The 13576-nt window shown below is 35.9% G+C and overlaps 1 protein-coding gene across 6 annotated transcripts in view; it reads left to right on the top strand.

Annotated features, from left to right (window-relative positions):
* DMD (dystrophin) overlaps positions 1–13576 on the top strand; it is a 1962662-nt gene that overhangs the window by 1576262 nt on the left and 372824 nt on the right. For all 6 annotated transcript variants that reach the window (XM_045582357.1, XM_045582356.1, XM_045582355.1 and 3 more), the window contains 2 exons: positions 350–470; positions 1339–1607. In XM_045582357.1, coding sequence (XP_045438313.1) covers positions 350–470; positions 1339–1607 — 390 coding nt within the window. The remainder of the gene's footprint in view (positions 1–349; positions 471–1338; positions 1608–13576) is intronic.

Genomic DNA, 13576 nt, shown 5'->3' with positions numbered 1-13576 from the left:
GGATATGTACAAGTTTTCATTAGCCCTATTAGGATTTTGCAAAACATATATTGTGATTTTAGCTCCAGATTTTAAGTTTGGAAGTCAAGTTATATAAATAAATCACTTTTATCTTAATGAAAGGGCATTAACATATCTTGAAAGCTTTCCCATTCTCTCTACAAACATAGTTGTTCCCTGATTAACAGAAAGATCCATATATCATTTATCACTTTATAACTATATGTTTATAAATAAAAGACATAGAAATTGACCTGGGAATTTTATAACCAAGTTCTGAATACCCAGGATTAATTTTGAGAATAATGTCACAAGCCAAATAAGCATTTCTTTTTATTTCATTTCACAGGCCTTCAAGAGGGAATTGAAAATGAAAGAACCTGTAATCATGAGTACTCTTGAGACTGTACGAATATTTCTGACAGAGCAGCCTTTGGAAGGACTAGAGAAACTCTACCAGGAGCCCAGAGGTAATTGAATGTGGAACTGTAATAACATACTGATAGAAGGATCAGTGGTGACTGAGTAGCCCATCCATTCTGGCTGCCAGGGTCTGGATAGCTCTCACACTTTGAATTGATTCAAATTGCACATAGATGTTGAAAAAGAATAAGGAATTCTAAACCACCATGCATAAATCTGTTTGCACCTTCATAAGTAAGCATTAAAAGAGATTAGTGGTCAGCTATTGAAACATTTAGAAAATAATAAACAAAAGAGATTATCTGTAAGGAGGAATTCTATTGTTACAAAGATCCAAGTTAATTTACAGTTTAAGAGCTTGACTGAAAGTAAATTGGAGCTTGTGGCTTGCATCCTAATATTTTCTCCTCAATAGCTTAAATGAATCTTGGATTATCTGATTGATAAAAGGTAGAACAAATTCACTCAGGAAGACAGACTTGAGATGTGTTGGATTAGATCTGAATTTATGCAAAAGTGCAAAAGAGCTATTAATCTTTAGGTTGGCCTCTTGTTAAGCTGTACTCCTTTTCTTCTAGTATGACCTTACCAATAATGTTTTTTTTTAAATGCAAATACTAGTAGATCCAGAGACAAAGAAACACTGAACAGACTATCCAACCTCAGAGAGAAGTCGTGGGAGTTGGGGGGGGGGGGTAAAAGATCAACCAAAAAACTTGTATACATGCATATTAGCATAACCAATGGACTTGGACACTGGGGTGGTGGGGGCTTCTCCTGGGTGGGGGAAGTAATGGAGGAAGGGGGGAGGGTCAATCAGGGAAAAAGGATACATATGTAATACTTTAAACAATAATTTAAAAAAAACACACAAAAATGAATGTGCCCTAAAACCTTGTCATATTACCAATTTAGAGCTGCCACCTGAAGAAAAAGCCCAGAATGTCACACGGCTCCTAAGAAAACAAGCTGAGGAGGTGAACACTGAGTGGGAAAAATTGAACCTGCACTCTGCTGACTGGCAGAGAAAACTCGATGAGGCCCTCGAAAGACTCCAGGAACTTCAGGAGGCCTCAGATGAGCTGGACCTCAAACTACGTCAAGCTGAGGTGATTAAGGGATCCTGGCAACCCGTGGGTGATCTCCTTATTGACTCTCTTCAGGATCACCTGGAAAAAGTCAAGGTACCATCTACTACTTTGCTTCGGGGCCCTTTGAGAGACTCAAAAGAGGTTCTCATCTGAATTCTAGTGCAGGGTTTTCTTCTTACAAGGTTAAAAAAAGGGCCTGTAGGCATTAGAAATCTGTCCATCTTTCATAGGTTCAGTCTTCTTGCACGTGATATTTTCTTCAAGAGAAGGTAGTGATCTAATCATCTCCCTTTCTTCAGCACTATAAAATGAAAAATTTTAAAGTTACAGGGCAAAAATATTATTTTAATTTAATCAGGAAATTCATGTGTGTGTGTGTGTGTGTGTGTGTGTGTGTGTGTGTGTGTGTGTGTGTGTTTTCTTTGTGGTATTTAGTACCAGAGTAGAAAAATATACAAAACTTAATCAAGAGCCAGGTTTCTAGGTTTTGGACCACTTGCTAATAAAATTACGTGACTTGGTGAGTTTATGATACTGTTATAGCTGTTAACGTTGCTGTTCCCTTAGAAGGCATAGTATATTCTATAGTTTGGAGTTTTATCAGTCCACTGTAGACATTAGAAGATGTCATTATATATTTGAAAATTAAATTTACTGATATAACATTGGCTATTACATTAAATTTTAGCTGTACAACCTTACAATATGACATCTGTATACTCTATCATGTGCTCACCACCCAAAGTCTAGTCCCTTTCTGTAACCATATAGTTGACCCCCTCCACCGTCTTTCCCCTCTGGTAACCACTATACTGTTGTCTGGAATACTATCCATGAGACCAAAGTTGCATTCCCTTGTGGCCTGAAGTTGATAGATATATTTATAAAGAAAGAATATACATATTTAGAAGTATCATTGTGAAAAGTAGCAACTTTAAACATAAGTTGTTTATTCATCTAGTGTCAGAACCAACAAATGTCCCCCCAAATTTAAATTTAAAATAAGTGAATTCTCACCTGCGCTTGGCAAGTCTGCCAGCACCCTCATTCTGGAAGGTCTTTTCTCCCTTGCCTTTCATGGCACTGTTCAATATACATTATTTTCCTTCCTTTATTTTCCTTAATTTTGAAAACTCTACCTGGCCTTCGAATATTGGTGTGTCCAAATTTCTAACTTTAGCTCAATGCTATTTTTATTGTATAAATTCTCCCAGTTTGAAATGACATGGATGGTGACAAATCTGAATTTATAGTCTGGATCTCTCTTCTGATTTCCTAACCCACACTCCATTAGAATAAAAATACAACCACTCTGAAACCAAGTTCATTCATTCTTTTAGTCCTTCATCCTTCCCCTACTGCTTTCCCCTTTTATCTGACCTTTCTTCCGTGTTTCATATTTCAGTTAATGGACCATAATCCAACAAATTGCTCAGGCTATAAACTTGAAAGCCATCCTTAAATCTGTCTACATTTTCATTGACTGCACTTGATTGCTCATTTTATCTCAAAATATCTCTTTTATATTTCTCTCCTCTTTTTCCACCATGTCATGTTCTAACCCCCGGTATCTGTAACTCAGATTGTTGTATTCTGCATCTTAAAAAGCCCATTTCCCAGTCAGTGTACCTGGCATATCAGAAAACTAGATTTGAAATATTTGGTGAATACATGAACAGTTTATTTATTGATATTCTTGCGTTAGTCATCCTCTTACAACTCTAATCCAAACTCTTTGCAAGAGACTGCCTGCCTGAGAATGAGGTCCAGTGAATGAAGAGGGCAAGTGACCCTTTTCTTCCTAGCTCTGGCTTCAGTTCCTGACTATTGCTCCCACTCTCCATGTTCTTCAGTTCACTCTGATTGTACCTAAATAAAACATCTTCTTTTTATAACTCTACCTTTGCAAATCTTCTTCTCTCTTCCTGGATTACCCCATCTATTCTGCCCGATGAAGTTCCATTCTGGTCAAGGCCCAGCTGAAATGACACCTGTCTGCATTTTTCCTTAAGTTTCTCCCTCCTCCAATTTCCACCAAACAGAATAAGCTGCTCTCAATTATGTGCGTTCATAGATGACCACACGTGTTTAAATTATCACACTTAAATTTCACATATACTGTACCAAGTCACTTTATGTATTTATTTTTTCCCAGAGATAGTGAGGTTCCTAGAAACAAGGATAATGCTGTATATCGTTGAATCCCAAGCCACATATAAGGACTCTAATTCAGCTTCATTATTTCACTCAACAGTTGTTTATAAGCCACTATACAGTGTGCTATACATTATTTATGAAAGAAACAGACTTTGATCTTTGCCCTCGTGAAGCCTATAGTCTAATATTGATTTGATTAACTTTTCATTAAAATAGTAGTTGAAGCCTGGCCAGTCTGGCTCAGTGGTTGAGCATCAACCTATGAACTGGGAGGTCACAGTTTAATTCCTGGTCAGGGCACATACCCAAGTTTCTGGGCTCTATCCCCAGTGGGGGACTTATAAGGGGTGGCCAACCAATGATTCTCTCATCACTGATGTTCCATCTCTCTCTCCGTCTCACTTCCTCTCTGAAATCAATAAAAGTATGTTTTTAAATAGTAGTTGAAGATTTTTAAAAAATTAAAATTTGACTCTATAACTTCTAAAATTTCTAATATCCCAACATTCTATTACCCTATGGCTAACATTTAAAGCAATGATTAACATTGCTGTCTACATGAAAATTTAATGTTTGGAAGTATATTTGTTCAGCATTAAAAATAGTATTTTTATCCAAACATAGAATCTAAGTTTTTAAAAAATAACAAATAAGTTTAGGAGAATGTCTCAAAAGAACTAAATTAGTTAATAAATCAATTAATGCCTGAATATATAGGCTACAGAGCAGACATATGGGATTTATTTTTAGCCATATCTGTCACACAGAAGCATTTGTAGGAAATTGAGTATAGATGGATAATGTATGCAGCATGATTTGATATCAAAAAGCAAACAGCTAAAAACTAAAGTAGAACTGCTTAAATATCAGCTGGCCATTACCCAGCCCTACTTGCAGTTTTCCTTTCAGTTCTCCTTTCTTACTTGTTCTTAATTCTAAGACCAAATTCATTTCTCATTCAGGTGTGGGGAACCTTTTTTTTGCCTAGGACCATTGAATATTTAAAACATCATTTGCGGGCCATACAAAATTAGCAACTTAAAGATTAGCCTGCTATATTTGGTCAAACATTTAATTAGCTTACCCCTAATGCCTTGGCAGGGCCAGACCAAATGATTTTACGGGCCTTATAAGGCCTGCAGGCTGGATGTTCCCCACTCCTGCCCTAATTGGTAAGATTCTAATTCTGATTCTAATGATTATAAAACATATATATTAAATATTCCTTTAAATAATATGTATATACATATATACATATACACACACACACATGTATATATATCAACACTTCTGTGTTTCTCAGACATATATACACTTAAGTTATAATACCTGTCAGAATATTTATGTACTGGTCCTAATATATTTGATTATTTTGGTTTCCAAACCAGTATTATATAAGTATTTAATGCATATTTTAAACTTATGGATTACATGAATTCATATATATTTATTTCCTTTCAGTAGCTCCTCTTCATTTTGCAGTGGGAATAAAATAAATCTGTTTTCTCTGTTGCATTTCAACAGCACCAGGTATGAAATTCTGAAGCTTTGATGGTAGTTTTTAAGGGGTGAATTTGATTAAAACTTACTTTGAAAGGAAATAGAAGCATTTAAAATCACTGTTACTGTTTTTCCACTCAACAATTTAAGGCCTCGGAAGCTCCACACTGTAGGGAACTACAAACTAATAGCTAGGCATCCAGCCAGAAAAACATTTTATATATCCATCATGGTTCATTTCCATCACCCCTAGTGACTCTATGATAATATCCACCTCCATTCTGATCTCAATTGTTAAAGTAGTAACTATGGAATATATGTTTCTATAGAATTTGGTGTTATATCATTGCCATTAGCAAATGTGGCTTTTGGGTTTCAGAGAATGGATAAAACAACAACTAAGTCCTGGGACACTGTGGAAATGCCATTATTGCTAGCTAGTCATCTTCAGGACAGTATACATATATCTAGTAAATTAAGAGAAAGGAATATACATTAATATTAACTAAGAGAACCTTAGCCTTCCAAATATAGCTTCCATAGGAATAACCACTAGAATAAAGTTTAAATTTTATATGCCTCTTTATTTTTAAAATTCATGATTTATACTACTTATCAAAGATTTTAAGGACATAATCATCTCTCACTATACTGGAAATAATACCAATGCTTATGTAACTACAAAAATATTCTTACCTTTCCTTATAGTAATGGGGAATCTGAATAGCTTCTTGAATTGCAAGGTGCTCTACATTCTATATAATAAAGAGGTGATATGCAAATTGACCATTACTCCAACACACAAGATGGCCACCCCCATGTGGTCAAAGATGGCTGCCACCATGATGGCTGCCACAAGAAGGCCAGCAGGGGAGGGCGGTTGTGTGTGATCAGGCCAGCAGGGGAAGGCAGTTAGGGGTGACTAGGCCAGCAAGGGAGGGCAGTTAGGGGTGACTAGGCCAGCAAGGGAGGGCAGTTAGGGGTGACTAGGCCTGCAGAGGAGGGCAGTTAGGAGCAACCAGGCCTGGAGTGGAAGACAGTTAAGGGTGACCAAGCTGGCAGGGGAGGGCAGTTAGGGGAAAGCAGACTGGCAGGGGAGCAGTTAGGCATTGATCAGGCTGACAGGGAAGTGGTTAGGCAGTGATTAGGCGGTTAGGAAGTGGTTAGGCTGGCAGGCAGAAGCAGTTAGGGGCAATCAGGCAGGCAGGCAGGCAAACTGTTGGGAGCCACCAGTCCTGGACTATGAGAAGGATGTCCCAGATTGGAGGTGCAGGCTAGACTGAGGGACACTCCTCTCCCCATGCATGAATTTCATGCACTGGGCCTCTAGTAGATCTATAAAAGGAATACAGGCATGTTTTAATATATATATAGACAGGTTTTAATAAAGTAGCATCACTTCTGAACCTACTATAGTTTTGTTATTCAGAATAATTCCTGTGTGAAACAATTTGTGTGAATTGTTGTTTTTCCAAGTTTTCTTTCTGTTCTAATCTAACATAGTTTCTTTATACAAAAAGTGGTACATCATTCTTGAGTCAAGAATATTTCACTGCCTTTAGTTGGCCTGTTGACTTGAAACATAGTTTTTCTGCATACCATACTGGAATATGCAAAGCTGTTATACTATATAGTTATGAATTTTATGTTTTCTATCAGACTTTTAACCTATTTTTATGAATATATTTCCTATGGAAAGGTCTTTTTTTAAAATATATTTTTATTGATTTTAGAGAGAGAGGAAAAGATGAGAGAGATAGAAACATCAATGAGAAACATCCATCAGCTGTATGCCCCCTACTGGCGATTGAGCTCACAACTTAGACATGTGCCTTAACCCTAGAATGGAACAGTGACCTATTGGGTTTATGAGTCAGTGCTCTACCATTGAACCCATCAGCTCGTTTTTACTTATATTTTTTAATGTGAAAAGTCATGGACAGGGATTCTGTGAGTTTTACCCTAACATTCTTACAATGAAATATTTTAGTAGATTTTTAGAATTATCATTTAGGATAATGTAATTATATATATAGTAGACTAGGGACGATAATGAAGCCACCATGTTATTCTAGCTTATTTATGTTTAACATTTACATGTAAAAATTTAAGAAGTGACTTGGCAAATGTATCTTTTCAGGCCTATCATCCTAAGTCCCTGTGGCTTGGTTTAATCTGAGAATGCTGTCTCCAAATTTGACAATGAGAAAATCAATTATGTTTCCTCCTGATGGACAATGTAAAATATGATGTAACATGTTCAAATGTTATTTTCATTTTGGCAAGCAGTAAACTTGAAACCATGTACACACAACTATATTTTCCCTTACTGCTTTTGTCATCTTAACCCTCATTCTAATATTTTATTATTTTAAATTAATTTTGTTATATGTGTCATTATGTGGTCCAACCTTAAAATAATTTTTTATATATGAGTTTTATAAGAAAGTTTATAATTTTTTCTTATCGAAATAGGGGATGCATGGTTAGGCAGAAACATTACAAACAGAGCAGCTTTAAGAATGATTCAAAATACGTAAGTGCTCTCAACTCTGAACAAAGGAATGACATCTCCATAATGAATGAATTATACTGACCTTAGCAGGAAGAGGAAAGTTTACTAATATTTTGTTCATTATTATTAACCAGAAATTAATTGTTCTGTGGAGGCTTCTGTTGTTGTTTATATACAAATGGTATGTGTAGTCCAGCTGGTGTGGCTCAGTTGGTTGAGTGCCTACCCATGTACCAGGAGGTCATGGTTCAATTCCAGGTCAGGGCACATGCCCAGGTTGCGAGCTTGATCCCCAGTAGGGGCTGTGCAGGAGGCAACAGATCAATGATTCTCTCTCATTGTTCATGTTTCTATCTCTCCCTCTCTCTTCCTATCTTTCTAATATCAATAAAACATATTTTTTAAAAACACAAAAGCCTTTGACCAAGAAGAAAATACAAACAAAAATATGAACTCTTTTTATAACTGTGGATTAAATATGGAACCTAGTACCTGTCTTATGGGATAACCAAGGTTTTATTTACTGTTCAAAGCATGCAATTGTGATGCTTAAAAGCATGTGATTTGGCTTTTGCTATCTGGGAATGAGAAAGTATATTATAGTAAAGTCTCACATATACTTTAAAAGAATAGTATTTGAGGAAGAAACCAAGATGGCAGCATAGGTAAACCCCTACACTGCTGCCTCACACAACAATTTCAAATTTACAACTAAAAGACAAAATGGACATCATCTAGAGCCACAGGAAAGCTGGCTGAGTGGAAATACTACAATGAGAAGGAAAGAGGAAAGAACATTGAGACTCAGAGGAGCTGCAAAAGGCTGAGATACGGAGATGCATGCACGCCCGACAGGAGTGGCAAGAAATATTCAAAGTGATGAATAGCAAGAACCTACAACCAAGATTACTCTACCCAGCAAAGCTATCATTAGAACTGAAGGTCAGATAGAGACAAACCTTCACATATAAGAAAAAGCCAAAGGAGTTCATCACCACCAAACCAGTATTATATGAAATGCTGAAAGGTATTCCTTAAGAAGAGGAAGAAGAAGAAAACAGTAAAGATAAAAATTATGAACAACAAATACATGTCTATCAACAAGTGAATCTAAAAATCAAGTGAATAAAAAGTCTGATGAACAGAATAAACTGGTGAATATAATAGAATCAGGGGCATAGAAAGGGAGTGGAATGACAATTCTCAGGGGGGGGGAGGGGTGTAGGGGTGCAGGAAAAGACTGGACAAAAAGCATACACCTATGGATGAGGTCAGTGGTGGGGAGGTAAGGGGAACCGGATGGAGGGGAGCTATTCGGGGGGGGGGGGGGCGGGGGGGGGAGAAACAATTGTAACAATCTGAATAATAAAGATTTATTAAATTAAAAAAATAGTATTTAAAAAAAAGTAGAATGATCATTGTTGGCTTTAATAGAGCTTAGAAACTAAAGTAGGAACTAGTCAACTTAAAATTCCTGACCAAATTATTTGTTCAGTCTAAAATTAATTGTAAGTAAGTGTTGCCAGGATAGCTTATTACTTAGTTCCCATGTATTGTCTCTCATTACCTTCTAAAGGCAAATTACTGAGGACAGCAATGTTGTCTCATTTTCCTTACTCAAGGCCTCTGATTTTAGATAGTGCTGTGTGTGCTTTAAAAGCCCCTACCTCAATTTAGGCAAATAGAACCTTCCTTTACCAGCCTATTCCCATCCTGCCTTTGAAACTTCTGAAAAGACAGTGCGGAGTAATTGTTTCAGACATCTGCTTAGCATACTTTGAAGTGCATATAAGTTCTTTTTTCAGTTTCACTTGAACCCCAGCTGTCTTCACCAAAGTCTATAATCAATCTGAATTAAGTTGTCCTACTTCTCCTAATAAGTCTCTTATTAAGTTCTGCATCAGCCTCTTAGGGAGACTTAAAAGCTAATTCATGTAGAATTGCCATTTTCTACTAATTCATTTGTCAGCTCTCCAAACTCCAACAAAAACAATTGCAAAGACTATTAATTTGGCTCTTCATAAACAACTTATGTAAGTGTAGTATACATTGGAACCAAGCTAACGATTTAAATCAGTGGGTAGGAGGAAATGAGTTAATAACATTCTACACCTTTTCTTTTTTACTGTTTTGAGATGCCTTCTGAATTCAAAGCGTAAAACCATTTACTTAATAACATCTTTGTATTTTACTTTCATAAATAAGGTAATTACTGGATGAACTTTGCTTAAAAATAAAAAGAGGCTTGAGAACAGTTGGAAAAGGAACATGTTCTTTTTATTATTGAACTTATTTTAATTTAGACTTTTTTGTATTCCTTTAATGGACTGTGATACAAGAAGCTGGAATTGGCTACCATTGTTATTCCATTAAATCTGAGTTGTACAGCTCTTCTTCTGGTCATGGGATAGTTAGAAGGACATGGATAATCAAAATTTTCAGCTAATGAGTTCATCTGACATTGTTCTACTAAAGAAGTATTTAATTAGATAATAAAATTTATCCAGAGAATATCATTCTTCCTACTATTTGGAAAAAAAACATATTAAAAACTGATTCTTTAATATGCCAATCCTGTTTACTGAGGATTTACTAAAGAAGCTTTGTTTGTAGCTGGAAGTAATTATAATACTATTCCTCAAGAGTCATAGGTAATAAAAAGCTCTTCAAAACAAAAAACATTGGTAATATATTATCAGCATTAATAGATCTAAAAATGCAATCATTCATTCATTTGTGATAAGATTAAAACCTATACCCCAAAGAAGACTGATCTCATTATAGACTATGAATGTTTAATTTATTGCATGAGTAAAATTGTACTGGGGATTGTATTAATGCAATCTTAGTTTTCTTGGGAATAGTATTATTTAGTACCAAGCTGAGGGAACAAGAATTTTTATTAGCTTGTGTGTATGTGTGCATATGCCACATTAACTAGAAACAGTTCAAAATGTACAAGTTATTTATATAACTGAAATCCCCTAGAAAATGGAAGTACATAGCCAATATATATATTTATTTTCCTTTGACATCTACCAAACTTGTAACAAGTTTAAAGTTCATAGTTCTGTTACTCTCCTATCATAAGCACAACAAGGAATGATTTAAGCACAAATAACCCAAGAGTGGGCTCCTGTTGTGTTTCTGTCATGCTTGGCAATTACAGTCTGCAAAATTACAGTTAATTTTGCACCAATATTATACCATACACAACCTTACATTACCTAAGTTAAGCAATCACATTGAATAATTAGCAAACCAGTTTTCTGAGTATTATGGGAACAGATCTGCCTATGATACCAATGTAACCCTTGCATTTTAATGAGGCCTAAGAAAAGTAAACTTTTTCATAATATTTTAGTTATGTTTAACATTTACTGTGGATTTTTCTATCAACTGTATTTTCCAGGAGCAGTGTACCTCAAATTTTTCTATTTCAATTCTCTTAATAGCCAATGAGATAAAGCCTGACATATTCTCCTTGTACCCATTTTTCCATGAACCTGAAATTTTTCAGTTGTCTTTCTTGTTTTCTTTTCCAAATCTCATATTCATTTTATGACCTTCTCCACAGTGTATTTGTTGTGTGTTACTATGAAGACTTTTTTCTCTAAAATCTGAAATTAACTGAATCCTCTAGTATAGGGGTGTCGAACTCAATCAGAGAAGGGGCCAAAATCTAAAATCCAGCCTAAATTGCGGGCCGAATGGTTTACTGAACAGTCATAAACTGTCATTGTGATGGAAACGCAGCGGATTGCAGTGATGACAGCGCGGTGCGGGCCACATTGCTAGGCCTGGCGGGACGGATTTGGCCCGCTGACCTTGTGTTTGACACATGTGCTCTAGTACATTGACCTCTGGGTATGTGAGCATAATGTGAAGGCATGATATGAAAAGCTGCTTACTTTACACAGGCTTCAACTCTTACCATCACCTTCTTTCTTTTATGTCCACATACACAAAGAGTAGATTCTTGTCATTTCAAATTTACCTTTTGCAGTTTCATCTGATCCTTGGGACTCAAGTGGCCCATGAGTTGGAACTCTGTGTAATTTTGAACACATATTTTCTACAGTTTTTGTACAGCATCCACTTAACTAAGGACTGGCTAAACTGGTCTTATAGGTCAAATTCCTTGGAAGCAGACCCTATGAACAGGGAGTCTAGGTACACATGATTTGTAAATGGTGTGCTTTCAGGAGAAGCTTTTATGAGAGTTGAGGAAGTTTAATTGTGAAGAAAAAAGAGCCAAGCAAGGCAATACCCCAAGCAGAATCTAGTTTCATGTCCTGGTCCATAAGGAGAGAACTCTGGAGTATAAACCACAGCAGTTGTCTTTTTACAATCCAGACAGTCATTGGCTGTAGCCAGTAATTTGTGAATAAATATCAGTTAGTTCTGAGAAAGGTTGAACACTGACCTGTAGCATTTTCCAGTTGCTGTAGTGTAAATATTCCTACCATGGCCAATTCAAGCTACCAACATAATTTCATTGAATGCATTATTGGAAAGAAACACACACAATTGACTCCTGGGCTCTGCTCCAGCACCCAACTGGCTGTGGCTCACCACTGAGAACATGAATTACCTCCTAGGCAAAGGGTGCATGTACCTGCTGGGCTAGGGGACTCCCATCATCAGTAGAGGTCACCTTTCTAGAGAAGAGAGACAACTGTGAAACATTAACAGCCAACAGTCACAACAGCTGAAGGATAAATGCCAGACCAGGAAAAATGCCCACCATAACTAGCGAGCAAAATTCATAATCCATTTAGCCCCCATATCTCCACATGGCTTTTTCAATGCTGTTTTGTTCTTGTGCATGCAATAATTCATTAACAGTGATGAAAATTTTATTTCTTTATGAAAAATCCACCCTCCCCAGAATCTACCTCCTAGGTACTTATTGGAATTGGTAATAGAAGAAAAGTAATGAAAAGGTCTAAGAAAGGGATGATTATTAGTATGCAAATGGTTTTATAAGTGACTTGGACTTTGCAGGTACATAATCTGAAAGCATTTGAATTGATCAGATATTTTTATTCCAAAATCTTGACATAAATAATAGCCTACTCTTTCTGAATCTCACTTGTAGAAGATATTCTTAGTTACTTATTCCAATTTTCCTATTGGTGTTTTAATCTTACCATTTTGGGATTGCTTAAGATAAGAGATAAACTTACCTTCCCACTATTAATACTTTAAAATTAAGATATTTAGTCACATAATTTTATGCTGTTTAAATGTTATTACATTTACCAATAACAGCAATTGAATTTACAAATTCTCTTCATAATTTCCTGCCAAACAGACTGATTATAAACAAGTTCTTTGAAGAGTTTCTGAAACCAGGACTTTCAGAATAGTTGAGACTAATCAACTTTTTAAAATTAAAATGGCTTGCTAGTGGAATAGTGGATAGCTTTCCCAGGAGTTCCTATATTTTATGACTTATCTTGTCAACCTATTGAGAATATGTATTCAGGATGGAAGACATATGTTTGTATGTAGAAATGAAGATGGACGTGGGATAAAGCTGAGAGAGCAAGTAGGAAAAAGTTTAACTTCAGTAATTGGGGAAGGAGGATATTTTTCTCCAAATATGGTTCAAAATCAATGTTAAATGGCTGTGGAAAGTTCATAGTTATGGTATAGTATGAGTGGTGTATGTAATGAGAATTATGGAATAAATATAATAGAAACAAAAGTCTTAAAATATCCTTTAATGATAAACAAGAAACATTCAAAACAAACTTTCGCCCCTTTTTCTAGAATCCGGGGTTGGGGTTGGGGAATGGAAATAAGGGAAATTTTTACCTTAAAAGTAATTGGATTAATGTTCAATGTAAAATTCAAATAGTTATGTATAAGCCCACTCAAATCA

Source organism: Pipistrellus kuhlii, unplaced genomic scaffold (assembly GCF_014108245.1).
Source record: "Pipistrellus kuhlii isolate mPipKuh1 unplaced genomic scaffold, mPipKuh1.p scaffold_m20_p_16, whole genome shotgun sequence".
Taxonomy (NCBI): domain Eukaryota; kingdom Metazoa; phylum Chordata; class Mammalia; order Chiroptera; family Vespertilionidae; genus Pipistrellus; species Pipistrellus kuhlii.
The sequence above is the reverse complement of the archived record's forward strand: the minus strand, read 5'-3'. Positions and strand labels throughout refer to the sequence as shown.